The sequence below is a fragment of the Saccopteryx leptura genome, chromosome 11 (assembly GCF_036850995.1).
Source record: "Saccopteryx leptura isolate mSacLep1 chromosome 11, mSacLep1_pri_phased_curated, whole genome shotgun sequence".
NCBI classification, from domain to species: domain Eukaryota; kingdom Metazoa; phylum Chordata; class Mammalia; order Chiroptera; family Emballonuridae; genus Saccopteryx; species Saccopteryx leptura.
In genome coordinates this window covers 57,538,825-57,561,601 of record NC_089513.1, presented here as the reverse complement: position 1 = coordinate 57,561,601, position 22,777 = coordinate 57,538,825, and the positions used below count along the sequence as shown (strand labels likewise).

The window sequence follows — 22,777 nt, the reverse complement described above, 5'->3', positions numbered from 1 at the left end:
CAAGAATTTGTCTAGAATTCTTCAAGATACCCAGGAAAATCTTCCACAAAGATCAGAGACCTAAAAAAAATCCAAACCAGATGTGCTGGATTCACCGGACCAGATGCCTCTGAACACCTTTCATTCTGGATGGTATGGTCGGACCTTTCTACCATCTTCTGGAATATCATGACTACCCGATGATCGGGCATCTCCTCTGCCAGCACTCCTGCACACAAATGCCTCAAGTGAGCTGAGTCCAGTTCAGGGAGTTAATTCCATGTAAATTCCAGTACCCTCTCAAATTACTCCAGGCAAACAAAGCTCCCCTTAAGGATTTACAAGTTTACACAAGGCTGTTCAGTGAGACTGGTTCCAGACACACACACACACACACACACACACACACACACACACTCACTTACTTACACAACCAAATCTAGATACTGTCCCTCTCCAACCCCCCAATGAAATATAAAATATAGTGTCTGACAATTACAGGAGAGCAAAGTGTTTTAGAATTGGAGTAAAAGAAAGTCAAGGTCTAAAGAGATCTGGCCAAGGTCCCCAGAAAAATATCATGTCAGCAGGCAGAATCTGGAGCAGCCAAATCGACAGACCAAGAATGTGATTCTACCGCCATGGGAAAGGGTCAACAAGCAGATGCCCATTAGGGTCACAGGTTCGATCATTTACCAAACTCTTCTTATCTAGTGGGAGGAAGTTTATACTCTGGGCAAGGAATGACCCATCAGGCTTCCCCTTCCCCACTTACCTAAATGGGAGTTTTCAATATTCAATTTTTCTTTTATATATTGGATGTTCTGGGGATAAATTCATTATATGGCCCAGGGTGTTTTCAAAACTCTAGTCATATTAATATATCTAGAACATGCATATATTTTGCAGGTATATATATATATATATTTGTACATATATACCACTTTTTAAATATTTAGTTATTATTTTTATCTCAGTCAGCTTTTTGTTCATTGAAATTTTTATTGAGGTAATTGTGGATTCACATTTAGTTATAAGAAATAATACCAAGAGATTCCTTGTATACATTGCCCAGTTTCCCCAAATGGAAACATTTTGCAAATGTATAGTATAACGTCACAGAAAGGATATTGTCATTGATTACTCTCTGTTACCTAGATCTCCTCACTTTTACTGGTACTCGTGTGTGTGTTTATGAAGTCCTACACCATTTATTTTAATTTTATTTATTTATTTATGTATTTATTCATTCCTTCATTTAAGAGAGGAGAGTGTGTGTGTGTGTGTGTGTGTGTGTGTGTGTGTGTGTGTGTGAGAGAGAGAGAGAGAGAGAGAGAGAGAGAGAGAGAGAGAAGGGGGGGAGGAGCAGGAAGCATCAACTCCCATATGTGCCTTGACCAGGCAAGCCCAGGGTTTTGAGCTGGCGACCTCAGTGTTCCAGGTCGATGTTTTATCCACTGCACCACCACAAGTCAGGCAAGTCCTACGCCATTTTATCACATGGAGGTTTGCATATCCACCACCACAGAGAAGATGCTGAACAGTTCCAACATGACAATGATCCCTCATGTTGCCCTTTTATATCCATGCCCACTTTTCTCCCTCTCCCCTCACCATCACCCCTGGCAACTGCTAGTTTGTCCTCTATTTCTAAAATGTTTCCATTTCAAAGTGTTATATAAACAGAATCACACACTATGAAACCTGTGGGGTTAGCTTTATTCACCTCTGTGATTCTCTTGGAGGTCTGCCCAAGTCACGTGCATGACTAGTTGGTTTCTCTTTATTGGTGAGTAATATTCCATAGAATGGATACACCACAATTTGTTTAGCCATTCACCTTTTGAAGGACATTTGGGCTGATTCCAGTTTGGGGCAATTACAAATAAAGTTTCTGCAAATATTCAGGTGCAGGTTTTGTGGAAACCTAAGTTTTCATTTCTGTGGGGCAACTGCTGGGCCATATGGTAATTGCATATTTAGTTTTTAAATAAATTGCTGCACTACTTTCCAAGATGGCGGCGCCATTTTGCATTCACACCAGCAATTTGTGAGTGATTCAGTTTTTCCCTATCCTCATGTATTTGTTGATAGTTTCTAGTATAATTCCAATTTAATCTGAAAACATTATTTTGTATGGCTCTAATTAGTTTAAATTTATTGAGGTTAATTATATGGCTTAGTAATTTGGTCTATCCTGGAGAATGTTCCATGTGAACTTAAGGCCAGTAAGTTCTCAACACTTATTTTTATATTTCCTAGCCCCCCTTAAGAGAGAGACAGAAACAGAGACAGAGGCACAGAGACAGTGCATGTCAAAGGTTGAGGGCCTTCTACAGTCATGTACCTCATAACAGCAAGAGAAATGTGTCATTAGGCGATTCTGTTATTGTGTGAACATCATAGAGCAGTGGTCCCCAGTCCCCAGGCCATGGACCGGTACTGGTCTGTGGGCCATTTGGTACCGGTCCGCAGAGAAAGAATAAATAACTTACATTATTTCCGTTTTATTTATATTCAAGTCTGAACGATGTTTTATTTTTAAAAAATGGCCAGATTCCCTCTGTTACATCCGTCTAACACTCACTCTTGACGCTTGTCTCGGTCACGTGATACATTTATCCATCCCACCCTAAAGGACGGTCAGTGAAAATATTTTCTGACATTAAACCGGTCCGTGGCCCAAAAAAGGTTGGGGACCACTGTCATAGAGAACACTTACACAAACCTAGATGGGTTAGACTACTGTACACCTAGACTGTATGGTACAGTCTATTGTTCCTAGGAACAAGCTTGGATAGCATGTTACTGTAAAAAACAGCATGAGATAAATCAGGTACAAAGAAAATGATATGAGGTTGGGAGTAACTATAAATGAATGTTTCCTTGTAGGGTGATGGAGATGTTCTAAAATTAGATGTGATGATGACTTTACAACTCTAAATATGCTAATATTTATTGATCTATATACTTAAAACAGGTGCATTTTATGGCTTATAAATTATCTCAATAAAATATATTAAAATTTTAAATTATATATTAAAAATGTTTAAAATTTTTTAATTTACTAGCATCACACTAATTTTTTCATTGACTTAATCAGAGGCTTGAAGGAGCATTGCAAAGGGCACCGATTCTTCCTGTCTGATTCAGTAACAGACAGCAGCACCTAACACAACTGAGAGGGCAGCAAACGCTGTAAGTATTCCACACTTGAAACTGCAACTGCAGGATCTTGAGAAGCCACATTCAGACCTCACTGCGACCAAACTAGAGGAGAAAGGCTATCATCCCGAGAACTTGTGTGACTGGGGTCCCATGGTGTCACCACTGGATGTAGTAGATGAATGTGGTCTTGAATTGTCTCCCATTGGGGATGGAGGGACTATGAGTGAATTTGTTGTTAGAGGTGAGGAGGATGGGTTATACATTATGAAAACAATATATATATATATATATAGGAATTGGGTAGCACGAAGCAGAAAATGTGCTGAGGAAAACCCTATACCAATGCATAAAGGGTAAATTTCACCCAGAGAACTAGAGCAGCGGTTCTCAACCTGTGGGTCGTGACCCCAGCGGGGTTGCCTAAAGCCATCGGAAAATACATAATGCATATCAGGTATTTACATTCCGAATCATAACTGTAGCAAAATTACAGTTATGAAGTAGCCACCAAAATTATTTTTTGGTTTGGGGTCACCACAACATGAGGAACTGTATTGCAGGGTCACGGCATTAGAAAGGTTGAGAACCACTGAACTAGAGCTTTAGGTGCCAGCAACCAAGCCAGAATGTTTTGTCTGTCCAGGCTGTACTTTACCAGGAATTGCCCCTCTTCTAAACTAGCCGCCCTCCCATTCTCATGGTTATGGTGGGAACACAATTTTGTACTACCCAAATCCCCTTCCTTGGCCACAAATGCATTGTTGTGATGTTGGAAACCCTTCCATGGCAATTTAGACTAAAACAAGAGTGTCAAGACTAAAATGGAATACATGTCACTACGTTATACCAAAGCTAAAGGCTGTTTTTTTTACCATGTGGATACCAGTACCTTCCAAAATATTCCTTTTTATCCTAAAATTAATTTCAATTGGGTTTCAGGTCCATGTAACCAAGAGAACTAATAATTCCACTCAAGCTTAAATCATTTTCTGCTCAGATTCTAGTCCGTCAGCTCTCCCACAATTCACAAGGCTTAGTTCACTTAAAGTCATACCTTTTACTGCAGTGCCATGGTGTCAGATGACAGACAGCGCCTTCTCTCAGCAAAGGCAATCTCTATCCACCCAGGCCACCTCCTTCTAATGACAAAAGCTAAAGCAATTCTGCTGGGAATACTAGACAAGTCAATTGTTTCAGGATTGCAGTAAAGAAGGTAGGGATCTGAGCTAAGTCTGGGGAGTTTAAAGATTTGTCCAGCCCTCAGAAAAACAAATGATTAAGTGGTGTTGACAGCTGTTATTACAAACAAATCTGATGCAATGTGATATAAAGCTTTTGAAATCCCAAAGAAACAGAGCGATTTGTCAAAGGTTATGTTAAGACTTTTGCAAGATCCGTTTTCATTGTTATTTAACTTTGGTTTAATCATATTTGGATTAGCAAAAACCTGAAGCGTGATGTTGTTGTCTTTATGAAAATCAACTACCGGAACTGCTGAGAATTAAATTAGCCAGGTAATGGAAACAACACAAATCGTCTCTTTTCTTTTATAACATTTCTATCAGGCAAAAATAGGTAGCTTATTGGGTTGGAGAGAGTTATCAAATCTCTAGCCCATGCAGGCTGCACCTCTACAAACATCTCTCCTGGTAAAGGAATTCAACAATCCAGTGTTTCTGGAACAAGCCAAACTGTTCATATATGACACATCATCACATTCGGATCTTAGGACAGTAAGAGTACATAGACTTCACTACATCCTTAAGTCTAGAAATAAAGCAAACAGGGATGTGTGGAACATGTTAGGAATCTAACTCTCCTTACCATATGAAAGTATGTATTTCTAAAATGGTGATAGTAGTGAAAATGACAATAATGACAGAAAATGTAATGATAGAAATAATAAAGCCATGTAGCCCAAAGACACTTAGAGTCAGGGATGTAACTGTGCTGTGTATAGATTCGATTTAATAGTCCTTACTGTGCGGTCCATCAAATTTATATTTCCCTACTATTTCCCTTTCATTCCACTCTGGTGAAATAAATGCCATCTTGACCACCACAAGTGAATGACCACTGATTAAACTATTACAAGGAAAAACACAGGCATGACAGCCTTTTACACGAAGACATTCCGAGATAGAGGCTACTAGTCTCTCACACACACACACACACACACACACACACACACACACACACGTGCGTGCGCGTGCACAATATTTTTTAAGTGAGACAAGCGGAGACAGTGAGATAGACTCCCACATGTGCTCCGACTGGAATCCACCCAACAACCCATCTGGGGCTGATGATCAGACCAACTGAGCTATCCTCATCATCTGAGGCCAACAGTCGGACCAACCTGAGCCACTGGCCAAGAGAGGGGAAGAGGGAGGGAAGGGGGAGAGGGAGAGGAAGAGAAGCAGATGGTTGCTTCTCATGTGTGCTCTGACCAGGGATCAATCCCAGGATGTCTACACGCCTGGCCAGTGTTCTATCCACTGAGAAAACCAGCCAAAGCCATAAAAAAAAAAATTTAAATGCATCTCACCTGATATCTGAGAGGTCACATTTGTTCCCAGCGATGGCCATCACAATGTTTTCTGGACCATGTTCTTTCAGTTCCTTCACCCATTTCTTCAAGGTATGGAATGAGTCCTAAACCCAAAGTATATAAATCAAGCATTAGAAAAACCCATCAACATAACAGAGTTATATGTTTATAACACAACACTGTGCATATAACCCTGTGTATTTCATGCATAATCCTATATATTTCAAGCAAGTAGAAACACAAACCCAACACAATTTGATGGAGAAAAATATTTTCAGGGGGTTCACAAAGTAGACCATACTAACTACCCTTATCCTGTCACAAATCTTAATATTAGCTAAATTATACTTAAATAGACTCCCTTTTCTAAAATTGAGCCATGATTAAGTTAAGAAATATTAGTAATTCTCTCCTGTAAATAACATTAATTTAAACTATAGCCTTACACAGATCATGTATCATAGAAATGTACACTTGAGCCTGACCAGGCGGTGGCGCAGTGGATGGAACGTCAGATTGGGATGCAGAGGACCCAGGTTTGAGACTCCTAGGTCACCAGCTTGAGCACGGGCTCATCTGGCCAGAGCATAAAGCTCACCAGCTTGGACTCAAGGTCGTTGGCTTGAGCAGGGGGTTACTCAGTCTGCTGAAGGCCCGCGGTCAAGGCACATATGAGAAAGCGATCAATGAACAACTAAGGTGTCGCAACAAAAAACTGATGATTGATGCTTCTCATCTCTCTCTGTTCCTGTCTGCCTGTTCCTATCTATCCCTCTCTCTGACTCTCTCTCTGGGCCTGTAAAAAAAAAAAAGAAAGAAAAGGAAGAAATGTACACTTGAAGCCTATATAGCCTTATTAACCAATGTCACCCCAATAAACTTAATAAAAATAAGTTTCTTCAGAAAAACACAAATAAAAAATAAAACTGAAAACAAACAAGAAAAACAAACCAAAAATAACTTATAGACATGGACAACAGTGTGGTGGTCACCAGAGGAAGGGACACAAGGGAGAGTCAAGGATAAAGGAGGTCAACATGCCCTGGCCAGATGGCTCAGCGGTAGAGCATTGGCCTGGTGTGCGGGGGACCCGGGTTCGATTCCCAGCCAGGGCACATAGGAGAAGCGCCCATTTGCTTCTCCACCCCCCCCCTTCCTCTCTGTCTCTCTCTTCCCCTCCTGCAGCCAAGGCTCCATTGGAGCAAAGATGGCCCGGGCGCTGGGGATGGCTCCTTGGCCTCTGCCCCAGGCGCTAGAGTGGCTCTGGTTGTGGCAGAGCGATGCCCCGGAGGGGCAGAGCATCGCCCCCTGGTGGGCAGAGTGTCACCCCTGGTGGGCGTGCCGGGTGGATCCCGGTCGGGCACATGCGGGAGTCTGTCTGACTGTCTCTCCCCGTTTCCAGCTTCAGAAAAATACAAAAATAAATAAATAAATAAATAAAGGAGGTCAACATGGGGTGGCAGAAAAGCTGCGACTCTGAGTGGTAAACACACAATGCCATATATACATGATATGTCGTAGGACTGTCCATTGGAAACTATATAATTTTATTAACCAATGTCACCCCAATAAGTTTAACTTAAAAATAATAGCTCCATTAAAAATAAAAGTAACAATAACAATTTTAAAAATTATAGCTTTGACTTCATATGAAAAAGGTCTAAGTCATAGGACTAAGACAATGTTCAGGCTTCCCTCAGGAAGAAAAAGGTAAAACACACACACACACACACACACACACACACACTGTAGGGTCTGTTCTCCCTTCTGTCCTTTACCTCCTTTATCACAACCATCCTCCAGGAGACAAGCCAAGGTAGATACCACATGTAGGTACAGTGGTCAGAAAGTCATGGATGGGAACTGCAAAGAGTCATTAAACCAGCAGTCCTGCGCACTGAGTCCGGACTCCAGGAGTAGGAAAAAATATCAGTAAACCACGGCAGTTATAGGTGGATAGCCTAGATGCTCAACATTATCACTATATTTATATCATATACACACAAACACACTACACATACCTAACCATTTCTTTGGCATTTTATGCAATGTGATTGAAACATTAACAGAAGGTAACTATTTCATAATTACAGAGCATATAGAACTTAAAAAATAATTTTCTTTTTCCTAAAAAGCTGACATTCTAGGGAACAGCACTAACAAGCATGACCTTGTCTCTACAAACAGTAAATTTTAAAAAAATGCATGTTCATTGTTGTTTATTTAATTTAGCAGGTAAACCTGAAATGCTTCCTCACATCTAGGTGAAATAAACTCAATATACTAATATAGTGTTCATTATTCCCAACCACAACATTATGAAATCTCATTCTAGGCTACTGACAATATTCAAGCAGCGAAATCTGCCTTGGTCTTTGTAAGTGAGAGAATCACCATAAATGGCATATAAATTCGGAAGGGGAGGTTCTTACCTGTTTGGTAATATCATACACTATGACAGCTGCAGCGGATCCGCGATAGTACATGGGAGCCAATGAGTGAAACTGTTTAGGAATAATGAATAGTTTTAGGCCGAGTGAACACACTTTATGCAATCCCAAATTAAATATAAAACGTCATACTACATTATCCTTATACGACTCCTGAATTCCCCCTGGAATTTTCCCAGGGCTCCTATTAGATATAATTTTTTTTCTCCTCAACTACACATATGCTTATGGTTTATACGCCACGAAACTCAGTCTTGGGCAAAGGCCAAAAAATAAATCCTATTTTAAATGTTAATATCCTATGAATTGTCTTTTCTCTACTGCTCATCACTTATTTAATATGACTGACCAAGGGCAATCTCATTAGAATTAGAATTAGACCACAGTAAGAAAAAGATGTTTGCCCAGGGGAGGAAAAGAGGAGACAGGCACAGATCCTACAATAAAACCCTCACTGAGCCATTAATGAGGAGCAGGCAGCACGGGCACCTCAGCCACTGCCCTCAGGTCTAAAGGGCTGTGTCCCTTCACCGCATGACAAACAGCAAGAGCAGTCAGCTGCATTCCAGAATGTGAACAACGCAAGTCACAGTGGTCACTAGAACCAGTTATCACTAAGCAGGATATTTATTCTGAGGATACATCCAGGTTTTATGCATACTTTTTTAAAAGTATCTTTGAATATATTTGAATATCTTCAAATATATTTGAAGAATATATTGTGGAAGGGTTTTGAAATTCAATAAGAAAAAGATAATTCAGGTCAACAGAAAAATGGACAAAGGATATATATACAAACAAATAAAGTTATATATGTGTATACATAAATAAATCACATAGAAAGAGATATAAACTGCCAATCAATACATTAAAACATGTTCAATTACTATAAAATAAAAGCAACAATGAGCCATTTATTAAATATTTGAAAGATTTATCACATCCCAAAAGTGTGGATTTGGAAAGGGAGGTACTTTCATAAACAACACAGAAATGTATTTTTAAGACCTTCTTATAAAAAGATGCTCGACATCATTGAATATAGGGGAAATGCAAATCAAAACCACAATGAGGTTAGGCCCTGACCGGTTGGCTAAGCCGTAGAGCATCGGCCCAGTGTGTGTAAGTCCCAGGTTCGATTCCCTGCCAGGGCACACAGGAGAAGCGCCCATCAGCTTCTCCACCCTTCCCCCTCTCCTTTCTCTCTATCTCTCTCTTCCCCTCCCACAGCCAAGGCTCCATGGGAGCAAAGTTGGCCCAGGCACTGAGGATGGCTCCATGGCCTCCGCCTCAGGCCCTAGAATGGCTCCAGTTGCAGTGGGGCAACACCCCAGATGGGCCGAACATCGCCCCCTGGTGGGCATGCCAGGTGGATCCCGGTCAGGCGCATGCAGGAGTCTCTCTGTCTGCCGCCTCCCACTTCTCATTTCGGAAAAATACAAAAAACAAAGAAACAAAAAACCCACAATGAGGTTATCACCTCATATCTATTAGGATGGCTGTTATAAAAAAGAAAAAAGAATAAGTATTACTGAGGATGTAGAGAAAAGAAAACCTTGTACACTGCTGTTGGGGATGCAGATTGGTACAGTCATTATGGAAAACAGTATGGAGATACCTCAAGAAACTAAAAATAGAACTATCATATGATCCAGCAATTTCCCTTCTGGGTATATACCCAAAAGAAATGAAATCAGTATCTCAAAGAGTTATCTGTGCTCCTTCATTCATTGTAGTATTATTCACCATAGACAAGATATGAAAACAACCTGAGCTTTTATCAACAAATTAATGGATAAAAAAATAATATAAATATTATTTATATATAAAAATAATTTATATATAAAATATTTTATATATAATATATATAAATTTATAAATAAATAATATATTATTTATATATAAAAATTATACACACACACACACACACACACACACACACACACACAATGAAATATTATCCAGCCTCTTAAAAGAAGGAGTGCCTGCCGTGTGCAACAACACGGATGAACCCGGAGAACATCATGCTAAGTATAATAAGCCAGACACAGAAAGAGAAAAACCGCATGATCATACTTATACATGGAATCTAAAAAAGTCAAATATGGCAGAGAGTACAAGAGTGGTTACAAGGAGCTTGAGGGGATGGGACAATGGAAGACGTTGGTCAAAAGGGACAAAGTTGCAGTTATGTGAGATGATGAATAAGTTCTAGAGATGTATTGCATGATGACTGTGGTTAGAAACAGTGTGTTAAATCTGGAAATTAGCCAAGAAAGTAGATTTCCAGTGCTTTCATCATTTAAAAAAAAGTGCAGAAGATATGCTGATTACACTGACTGTAGTAATTATTTCACTACATTTATGTACATCAAATCATGCTGTATACCTGAAATACATATAATTTTTATTCTATTTTAAGATTTAATTTATTGATTTTACAAGGGGTGTGGTAGATAAAAAGTAGTTGCTTCATTCTAGCTTTTCATTGGTTGCTTGTCCCGTGTGCCTTGACTGGGCAAGCACAGGGTTTTGAACTGGTGACCTCAGTGTTCCAGGTTGGTGCTTTATCCACTGTGCCACCACAGGTCAGGCATAATTTTTATTTTTAAAAGAGAAAGGTCTTTCAAAATCATTGTCAGTCATATGTATCAAAAGCTTAAATGTGTATACCGTTTGAAGCAGCCATTCCACCTATGTGAACATATATCAGATCGTTACAACATAAAAATACTCATCTCTGTTGCACGTGGAAGCATATTTGAAATCAACTTAAAGGTTAATCATAGCAAATTCATTAATGGTATGTATTGTATATACGAGAATATTCCTAACAATTAAAATTATGATAAGGATTTTTATTCATAAGAAAAGGTATCTCTGACATACTGTTAAATGAAAAATTAGACTCAAAGCAGTATATGTAATATAATATAATTTAGGTTAAAATGTGTCTGGGTGTGTATCTGTGTATAGGTATAATAATGTTTCTCAAAATGTTAACAGTGAGATTTCTAGTGGTTTTTATATTTTTCTTATAAGAATCTGAATAGCACAAAATTTTTACAATGGTTTTATTTATTTATTTATTTATTTATTTATTTTTCCAAAGTGAGAAGTGAGGGGCGGTGGATAGACAGACTCCCGCATGCACCTGACCGGGATCCACCCAGCACGCCCACCAGGGGGTGATGATCACCCCATCTGGGGCATTTCTCTACTGCAACCGGAGCCATTCTAGGGCCTGAGCGGAGGCCATGGAGCCATCCTCAGTGCCCGAGCCTACTTTGCTCCCATGGAGCCTTGGCTGCAGGAGGAAAAGAGAGAGAAAGACAGAGAGGAAGGACAGGGGGAAGGGGTGGAGAAGCAGATAGACGCTTCTGTGTGCCCTGGCCGGGAATCAACCCTGAGACTTCCACATACCAGGCCAACGCTCTACCGTTGAGCCAACTGGTCAAGGCCACAATGGTTTTTAAGTTTTAAAAAAGCAACCATTTTTACTGGGGAGTAAGGGAGGGTACCGAGAGGGAAGAAAGGAAGGGTGGATCCTGAAGCTTTTCCAGCAAACAACAGAACCATCACTCATTCCTTTTTATTTCCCACCCAATGCTTATCATGGAGTAAGTACTTGTCAAAGGGCAATGATCCTGTTTGGAAATGTGAAGCACACCAGTTCCCAAGGTGGTCCTTTCACTGCACTGAAGAACATGAGTGTGGCTGTCACCGAGTGGAAGGAAGCAGGGCACTCTTGCCCAACTTCGTGCCAGCATGCAAGTCGCCACCTTAAAAAGAAATTGCCCTGGTGCCTTTGTGGTTTGCAGACTGGATGGAGTTCAAGAGGGACCCAGGAGCTGCCAGCTGAAGGGCCTTGGCCACTTACCAGGACTGACCAGAGGACAGCAAGCCATTTATCATGTGTGCTTCTCCACAGTTACTGACGACACAACACTGTTTGTTATAATATTAGACATCAATAAAACTACTTTAATCTACCCTTTAGCAGTACACTCCACATATAGAAAACAAAATAAAAATTTCTGTCTAAATGGCAAGAAAAGCAATGTATTTTTGAAACATTCCTGCTTTGCTAAGGGTAGAGAATGCTTATTAAGTGTCTTTTTAGCTCAATTGTATAAAATTGTCCATTTTTTCAAAGTAGCTTTCATATAAGAATGGTCCACCAAATAGGAGCGTCAGCACAAAATTTATTTCTCAAAAATCAAGGTACAAGAGAAACGGCACCATGAGGGGTGCTCCCGATATCTCCCCTTGAAATTGCATAAAATTCAACAACTAGAGACAGAGAAAAAAATCTTAGGAACATCTGAAATATACATACACCAGACAAAGGTATGACTGGGTGAAAAGGTGGCTTAAATATAATCCACTCTGAAGAAAATAAGACAGAGAACGGAGTATTCCGCTTTCCTCACTGATCTGAGGAAGGGCAGCTTTTGGCCGGAACCAAGAGAAACAGGGGACTTGGGGCAGAAAGAAGCTGGGCTAGGGCGGATGATCAACCAGAGACAGCACACTGGCTCGGCCTGAGATCACGGAATCCGGGCTAGTGCGGGTAGCAGACTCTGATGGAGGTGGCCGGAGCAGGTTGCCCGCGGAGGCCGGCGCTGGAGTGGTTTTGGGCTTTGTGTGCTCCCTGTCCGCAATCGCGGGCAGTGTGCGAGTGGCTCCACCTGGTGTCTCTGGTGTGGGCACGTGCATTCATGGAGGAGGGGCCCCAGATTGTCAGCAATGGACTTCTGCATGGGCTGCAGCCAGTGTTTCTGTATGTTCCCGGCTTCCCGACCAACAGCACGGGAAGTGCACAAGGGCTGGGATCCCTAGGCCTGGCTGGACCTGTCAGGCGGAGAGCCTCCAGGAACCGATACAGCTTACAAAGCACATTCCTGCAGAGCAGACCTGCGAGTGCACTGCGGAGGCCGTGGAGGCTGGGCTGCGGGATTCCAAACAGGGCACAAGGGAGAAAAGCCTGTGGAGATTAGACCTGCGGAGCGCTGAGGCATGCCCAGAGCGCCTTTAGAAAGGCGCTTGATCAGCAATTGGCTCCCTGCCCTGCCTGCTTTCACTGGCAGCTCTGGTTGGCAGCCTTACCCAGAACTGTGCTTTGAGCTCTGCTGGAGGAAGGACTTGGAAGTTCTTAGAGCCTCTTGTTCTGCAAGAAGTGGCTAGGGCAACTTCACAGCTAAGTCCCCAGGCTACTAGCTCAGGAGGGAGAGACATGGGAGAGGCACCTGGAAAACTAACTGAGTCTCCCATTGTTGGTGCCTGCAAACCCTAAAAAGCTCCCCCACCAACGGGACTGAGGCCCAGCCTACATCATTGCCATAATGACACAACAGCAAATCTCTGCTGAAGAGCGCCACTGCGGTGAAACCTGTAGTACAGCGCCACCTGCCGAAAAGAAAAGAGAAAAAAGAGAAGAAGCTACCTCACAAAACTAGAAAAAAATTATATTTTTTTATAACTTTTTTTCTTTTTTTTCCACTTTGGTCATTTTATCTTCTTTCCATCTTATTCTTTCTTTTTCCTTTTGAACTTCATTATCCATAGGTGTTATATTTTTCATTCTTGTTTTTTGTATGAGGGTTACACTTCCAACACCTTAACTTTTTTTTCTTATTTTCTCTTTATTTTTCTCTTTCTCTTTTTCTCTCATTCGATTGTCATTTATCAACAAATTATTTTATTCTGAATTCATCTTTTCTTTTGGCATTTGGTGTGTTTTTTACTTCATTTTTTTGTCTTTGTTATTCTCCCCCAGCTCTAGCTCCCATTCTATGTAGTTTTTATTCTACTTATCATAACAGAATTTTCATTTCTTCACTGTATTTATTTCAATTTTTATTTTTTAATCATCTTTTATTAGTGTTATTAACAATACCACTCTCAAATGCCATTAAGGAAAAAGAAATAAAAAATCATGGATACAAAAGACAGAGATGTAGCTCATATAGATGATGAAAAATCTCTAGAAAAAAATTTCAATTGCTTGGAAACCTTGGAGTTAAATGACAGAGAATTAAAAATTGAAGTTCTAAAAATACTCAGGGAAATACAAGAAAGCACAGAAAGGCAATTTAGAGAGCTCAAAAAACAATTCAATGAACAAAAAGAATACAGGACCAAGGAAATTAAACTATAAAAAGGAACCAAACAGAGATGAAAAACTCAATACATGAACTGAAAAATGAGGTAACAAGCTTAGCTAATAGAATAGGCCAGATAGAGGAGAGAATTAGTGACATAGAACAGTGGTCCCCAACCTTTTCTGGGCCACGGATCGGTTTAATGTCAGAAAATATTTTCACAGACTGGCCTTTAGGGTGGGACGGATAAATGTATCATGTGACTGAGACAAGCATCAAGAGTGAGTCTTAGACGGATGTAACAGAGGGAATTTGGTCATTTTTTAAAAATAAAACATCATTCAGACTTAAATATAAATAAAACAAAAATAATGTAAGTTATTTATTCTTTCTCTGCGGACCGGTACCAAATGGCCCCCGGATTGGGGACCACTGACATAGAAGAAAGTCAACTGGAGACACTACAGAGAGAAGAGGAGAGAGACTCACAAATTTAAAAATAAAATGAGAAAGCCCTACAGGAATTGTCTGACTCCACTAGAAAGAGCAACATAAGAATAATGGGTAGGTATATCAGAAGGAAAAGAGAGAGAAAATGGAATGGAGAATATATTCAAAAAAATAGGGGGAGGGGGAAGGGCACAAAGAAAACTAGATAGAAGGTGACAGAAGACAATCTGACTTTGGGTGATGGGTATGCAACATAATTAAATAACAAGATAACCTGGACATGTTTTCTTTGAATATATGTACCCTGATTTATTCATGTCACCCCATTAAAATTAATAAAAATTTATTTATAAAAATAAATAAATAAATAAATAAATAAAGTGATAAGAAGCAAAATAAATAAATTAATTAATTAAATAATAATAATAGAGGAGAACTTCCCATGCCTGTGGAAAGAATTAGAGCAGTGGTAGTCAACCTGGCCCCTACCGCCCACTAGTGGGCGTTCCACCTTTCATGATGGGCAGTAGCAGAGCAACCAAAGTATAAATAAAAAGATAGATTTAACTATAGTAAGCTGTTTATAAAGCTTTATTCTGCCAAACTTAGCAAAAATCCTACATAAAGTACTTGGTAAGTAATTATTATTATATGATTTAACTTGCTGTAACTCTGCTTTATAAATTTTATAAAGTAAAGTTACTTCCCTACTTTATAAATCACCATTACCGTGGAACCGGTGGGCGGTTAGAAAACTTTACTACTAACAGAGATACAAAAGTGTGTGGTAGGTATAAAAAGGTTGACTACCCCTGAATTAGAGCCCTGAATTCAAGAAGCAAACAGAACACTGAGTTACCTTAACCCAAATAGACATACTCCAAGACACATCATAATGAAATTATCACAAACCAGTGACAAAGAAAAAATCTTCAAGGCAGCCAGGAAAAAAAAGAATATAACCTATAAAGGAAGGCCCATTAGGTTATCATCAGATTTCTCAGCAGAAACTCTACAAGCCAGAAGAAAGTGGACCCTAATCTTTAAAGTACTGAAAGAGAGGAACTTCTAGCCAAGAATATTATATTCACCAAAGCTATCTTTCAAATACGAAGGAGAAATAAAAACATTCACAGATACAGAGAAGATGAGGAAATTTATCACCAGAAAACCCCACTTCAGGAAACACTAAACAGGGTTATCCGACCAGATACAAAGAACAAAACAAAACAAAATTGCAAGTTAAAGCTCCATCAAGATCACAATAAAAACAAGATTAATCTGTGACAACAAAAACAAAAGGGGAAAGTACAAAGATTAACAGTAGCAAAGGAGGTTTGAGTGCAGAATCACTCATGAGATAATGTACTACAATGAATATGATATATATCCTTTTTATATTACTCAATGGTAACTGCCCCGGAAAAAACCACTACAGAAACACATGGCTTAAAAAAAAAGAAGAAACAGAGGAAAAAAGTATGGAATACAACCAAACAAACACAAATGACAGAAAAACAAAAAAGAAGAACCAAACAAGATACAGAGCTATCAAAAAGCAATATATAAAATGGCAATAGGAAACTCTCAAGTCAATAATTACACTAAATGTAAATGGATTGAACTCACTAATAAAAAGACACAGAGTAGCAGAGTGAATCAAAAAAGAAAATCCAACTGTATGCTGCCTTCAAGAAACACATCTAAGGGACAAGGATACAAACAAATTCAAAGTGAAAGGTTGGAAAACGATTCTCCAAGCAAATAACATCCAAAGAAAAGCAGGCGTAGGCATACTCATATCTAACAATGCTGACTACAAGATAGCAAAGGTAATCAGAGACAAAGATGGTCATTTCATAATGATAAAGGGGACATTGAATCAAGAAGACATAACACTTCTTAATATATATGCACTAATCCAAGGAGCACCAAAGTATATAAGACATCTACTAATTGATCTAAAAATAAAAACTGACAAAAATACAATCATACTTGGAGACCTCAATATACCACTGATGGCTCTAGATCGTTCACCAAACAGAAAATCAATGAATCAATGAAGAAATATGTACCTTAAACAAAACACTAAAAGAATTGGATATGATAGGCATCTAAAGAATATTTCACCCCAAAACGCCAGAGTATACATTTTTCTCCAGTGTACATGGAACATTCTCAAGAATGGACCATATGTTGGGCCACAAAACTAACATCAACTAATTCAGAAAGACTGAAATTATACTAAGCATATTCTCTGACCATAAAGCTTTGAAGCTAGAATTCAGCTGCAAAAAAGAAGTAAACAAACCCACAAAAATGTGGAAATTAAACAGCATACTTCTAAAAAATAAGTGGGTCAAAGAAGAAATAAAAGCAGAGATCAAAAGTACATACAGACAAACGAAAATGACAATACGACATATATCAGAATCTCTGGGATGCAGCAAAAGCAATAATAAGAGGGAAGTTCATATCACTACAGGCCTATATGAACAAGCAAGAAAGAGCCCAAGTAAACACCTCAACATCACATCTTAAGGAACTAGAAAAAGAAAAACAAATGCAACCCAAAACCAGCAGATAAAGGAAATAATAAAAATCAGAGCAGAAATAAATGAAATATAGAACAAAAAAACTATAGAAAAAAATCAATAAAACAAGGAGCTGGTTCTTGGAAAAGATGTACAAAATTGACAAACCCTTGGCAAGACTCACCAAGGAAAAAAGAGAAAGGGCTCATATAAACAAAATTCAAAATGAAAGAGGAGAAATTACCACAGATATCATATATATACAAAGAATTATTGTAGAATACTATGAAAAACTGTATGCCAGCAAATTTAACAAGCTAGAAGAAATGGATAAATTCCTAGAACAATACGATCTTCCTAGACTGAGTCATGAAGCAGTAGATAACCTAAACAGACCCATAAGCAGGGAGAAAATAGAAACAGCTATCTAAAACCTCCCAAAAAATAAAAGTCCAGGGCCAGATGGCTACCCTAGTAAATTCTACAAAACATTCAAAGTAGACTTGGTTCCTATTCTACTCAAAGTCTTTCAAAAAATTGAAGAAGAAGCAATACTTCCAAACATATTTTATGAGGCCAACGTAACCCTCATACCAAAACCTGGAAAGGACAACACAAAAAAAGAAAACTACAGACCAATATCACTAATGAATACAGATGCTAAAATCCTAAATAAAACACTAGCAAATCGAACACAACAACACATTAAAAAGATAATTCATCATGATCAGGTAAGATTCCTCCTGAATCAAAAGGATGGTTCAACATACGTAAAACAGTTAATACACCATATCAACAAAACAAAGAACAAAAACCATATGATCTTATCAATAGACGCAGAAAAGGCATTCGATAAAATACAACACAATTTTATGTTTAAGACTCTCAACAAAATGGGTATAGAAGGAAAATATCTCAACATAATAAAGGCCATTTATGACAAACCATCAGCTAACATCATATTAAATGACATCAAACTGAAAACTTTTCCTCTAAAATCAGAAATAAGACAAGCCTGCCCACCATCTCCACTCTTATTCAACGTAGTGCTGGAAGTTCTAGCCAGAGCAATCAGACAAGAGAAAGAAATAAAAGGCATTCATATTAGGAAAGAAGAAGTAAAGGTTTCACTTTTTGCTGATGATATGATCCTGTACACCAAAAACCCCAAAGACTCCACAGAAAGACTATTAAAAACAATAAACCAATACAGTAAGGTCGCAGGATACAAAATTAATATACAGAAGTCTATTGCCTTCTTATATGCCAACAATGAAACATCAAAAAACAAACTCAAAAAAATAATCCCTTTTACGGTTACAACAAAAACAACAAAAATACCTAGGAATAAACATAACAAACAATGTAAAGGACCTATATAATGAAAACTACAAAGCATTGTTAAGGGAAATTGAAAAAGATACAATGAAATGGAAAAATATTCCTTGTTCTTGGATAGGAAGAATAAATATAGTCAGAATGACCACATTACCCAAAGCGATATACAAATTTAATGCAATTCTCATCAAAATTCCAATGTCATTTTTAAAAGAAATGGAACAAAAAATAACCAGGTTTATATGAAACTATTAAAAACCCTGAATAGCCAAAGTAATCCTAAGAAAAAAGAATGAAGCTAGGGCATTACGATAACTGACTTCAAATTATATTATAGAGCATGATAATCAAAACAGCATGGTATTGGCAGAAAAATAGACGCTCAGACCAATGGAACAGAATAGGAGCCCACAAATAAAACCACATATATACGGTCAAATCACCTTTGATAAAGGCGCCAAAAACACACAATGGAGAAAAGAAAGCCTCTTCAATAAATGGTGCTGGGAAAACTGGAAAGCCACATGCAAAAGAATGAACCTCGACTACAGTTTGCCCCCTTGTACCAAAATTAATTCTAAATGACCTAAATATCAATATAAGACCTAAAACAATAAGTTACATAGAAGAAAACATAGGTACTAAACTCATGGACCTCGGCTATAAACAGCATTTTATGAATTTGACTCTAAAGGCAAGGGAAATGAAGGCAAAGATAAATGAATGGGACTACATCAGACCAAGAAGCTTTTGCTCAGCAAAAGAAACTGACAACAAAACAGCCAACTAAATGGAAGATGATATTTTCAAACAACACCACAGATTAGGGCCTAATATCCAAAATATACAAAGAATGCACAAAACTCAACAACAAACAAGCAAACAATCCAATAAAAAATGGGAAGAGGACATGAACAGACACTTCTCCCAGGAAGAAACACAAATTGCCAACAGATATATGAAAAGATGCTCATTTATACTAGCTATTAGAGAAATGCGGATCAAAACTACAATAAGATACCACCTCACACCTGTTAGATTAGCTATTATCAACAAGACAGGTAATAACAAGTGTTGGAGAGGCTGTGGAGAAAAAGGAACCCTCAATCACTGTTGGTGGGAATGTAAAGTAGTACAACCATTATGGAAGAAAGTATGGTGTTTCCTCAAAAAATTAAGAATAGAATTACCATATGACCCAGCAGTCCCTCTACTGGGTATATACCCCCAAAACTCAAAAACATTGGTATGTAAGGACACATGCAGCCCCATGTTCATTGCAGCATTGTTCACAGTGGCCAAGACATGGAAACAACCAAAAAGCCCTTCAGTAGATGATTGAATAAAGAAGATGTGGTACATATATACTATAGAATACTACTCAGCCATAAGAAATGATGACATAGGATCATTTACAACAACATGGGTGGATCTTGATAACATTATACTGAGTGAAATAAGTAAATCAGAAAAAACTAAAAACTGTATGATCCCATACATAGGTGGGACACAAAATTGAGACTCATGGACATGGACAAGAGTGTGGTGGTTACCAGGGGGAGGGGAAGAGAGGAGAGGGAGGGTGTGGGGGAGGGGAGGGGCATAAAGAAAACCAAATAGAAGGTGACGGAAGACAATTTGACTTTGGGTGATGGATATACAACATAATCAAACATCAAAATGATCTGGAGATGTTTTCTCTGAATCTATGTAATCTAATTAATCAATGTCACCCCGTTAAAATTGTCTAAATAAATTTTTTTTTAAAATCAAGGTACTTGTGGACTCAAGCACAAAGAAGAATAAACTTCTAAGACAGAGTTCATTTTCATCTATAACACCATGAACTGAATCTAAAATGGTCCCTGGTGTACAGGTCTCATGAATTATTGAATAGATCTTTGTATATAATGCATTACTTGTTCTTTCCTTCCTCCAAATGGAATCATTTTGAAATAAATCTTTTGGTGAAACCACTTAAATGACTTTATTGCTGGGGACTTGGGAGTTTTAATGAGTTAAAAGTTCACATCTCAGTTCTAAAACCCAATAATTCATTGACCAAAGGTTAATATTTGTGAAGGACAAAAGGATAAATCACTTCCAGCCTACAATGTGCATCCTTTCCCTATATAAATATAAAACAGAAGCACCACAACTAGCCTCAATATTCAACATGACATAATTCAATTTCCATGAGGTCAGAAGACTGACCAAGCACTCCCATAAAAAATTTCTTCTAGAAACAAAGTTCACAATCATGGGAAGTTGATACATTTTTTTTTTTTAAATCTTACCTTGAAATGTTATTTGACAAATTAGCAAAACAGATAACAATTCAATATCCTTTCTTACCTAACTATCCAACAGAATATTTGTAATACCATACTAAAGTGTTTTGAAACTCTTAAATAATATTTAAATTTTTGAAGAAGGGCAGGGACTGGTGAAAAGTCAATTTGTCCCCTCCAAAGAAATGACCATTTATGCTCTTTGTATGTGTGAATGCTTGTTTTTTAATGGCTGACTGTTGGCAGGATAAGAGAGAACAGAATGGCATTCCAGCTTCTTGGACTCCTCAGTTTTGACAGATGGAAGCTTACAACCCTGTCCCCACTTCCAGAAGCTACTGGACAATGTAGTTTGAGAGTACTGAAAATGGTCATATGCTTTGATTCAACTATTCTGTTTCTGAAGGGAATAATCAGAGATGATCACAAAGTAACCAGAATTCATTCTAGAATGATCAGTAATTCTGAAAACTGGAGCCAACCTTAATGTCTAATCATTGGGAACTGAAAACATAAATCTGGCTTAGCGATATAGTGGACTACTGGGCAGCAGTTAAACTCAAGTTTCTGAAGAATACAAAATGGCACATGAGGCCAGACGGTTTAGTTTGGTATTTTTCAAAGGTCTTCTGAACCCTGTGTCCTTGAGGTGCTTTTGGAAAAAAGCTTTCTTAGCCAAATAAGTGGAGAAACACTACATATAACAGTGCTTCTCTGAGGTTACAAAGTGTTATTAGTACCTTAATGACTCTGAAAATTACCTATAGTAAAAACAAACAAACAAACAAAAACAAAAACAAAAGAAAACACATTTGTTTTGGTTTAAAATCAGGATTCTTAACTTCTTTTATAAGTAGTATATATAAACATCTAGGGAACCAGCAAGCTTAGGACCAACCATCAGGGTGCAGTATGGAGATCTAGACTCAAAGCTAAATCTGAACCCTGGCCGGTGGCTCAGTGGATAGAGCATCAGCCCGATGTAAGGACGTCTCAGGTTCGATCCCCAGTCAGGGCATACACGAGAATCGAGCAACTGCTTCTCTCCCCCTCTCTTTTCCCCTTTTCTCCCTCTTCTCCACCCTCAGCCAGTGGCTCAATTGGTTCAATCATCACCCTGGGCACTGAGGATAGCACGGTTGGTCCGACCGTTGGCTGAGGATCCTGGTTGGGGTGCATGCAGGAGTCTGTCTATCTCCCCTCCTTTCAGTTGGAGAAAACAAGCTGAATCTGGGGCCCTGGGCCTAGCTCTACACTGTTCCTCATATTCTGTAAAATGGAGGCAGTGGGGAGGATGGGTCGGTGGAGATAGCTAAGGTTCACCCAGCTCTGTAACAACACTCATGGCCAAGGTAGGACAGGCTCTGGAGCTGCCGTCCTCCGCCATGCTCTCGCTTCCTCAGAGTAGCCTTCTCTACAACGCAAACCCCCCTTCGTCCTGTCCCACGCTACCGTGTGCGCGCGCACACTCAGCACACAGTGCAAAGTATTATTCCAAGAAATCTCAGACCACCCAGTCTGCTTCAGACAAAATTCCTTAAATGCAGGTTTGTGGCATCTTATAAATTCCACAGCAGCGAAACTCGGCATGTCAAGAATGAGCGGTGGTGGAAAATACACGAAGTTTCCAAACAAGGACAGGCTCCAGCTGGGCTTGGCCTGACCAGATGAGAATTGTCTAGGCCAGAAGTCTCCGGAATCGGGTCCAGGAACTTGCAGGGATTGGCTCTGTATTATGATTTTCAGAGAATGCTCTGTCCCTGGTGAGTGACTTCAAAGCAGCCTGGGAGTCAGTGCGCCATCAGAAATTGTCACCTTCCCACAGACCACTGGGGTGCCATGGACCATCAAGAGCAGAAGTCAAAATATATCTGAAGATCCATTAGGATTCAAACAAAGAGGGAAGTGGTAA

At 39.0% G+C, this 22,777-nt stretch overlaps 1 protein-coding gene across 1 annotated transcript in view; it reads right to left on the bottom strand.

Annotated features, from left to right (window-relative positions):
* Positions 1-22,777, bottom strand: part of RAB31 (RAB31, member RAS oncogene family) — a 160,114-nt gene that overhangs the window by 44,283 nt on the left and 93,054 nt on the right. The window contains exons 4-5 of the mRNA XM_066352615.1: positions 8,131-8,202; positions 5,696-5,802 (exon numbers count right to left, since the gene is read on the bottom strand). Coding sequence (XP_066208712.1) covers positions 5,696-5,802; positions 8,131-8,202 — 179 coding nt within the window. The remainder of the gene's footprint in view (positions 1-5,695; positions 5,803-8,130; positions 8,203-22,777) is intronic.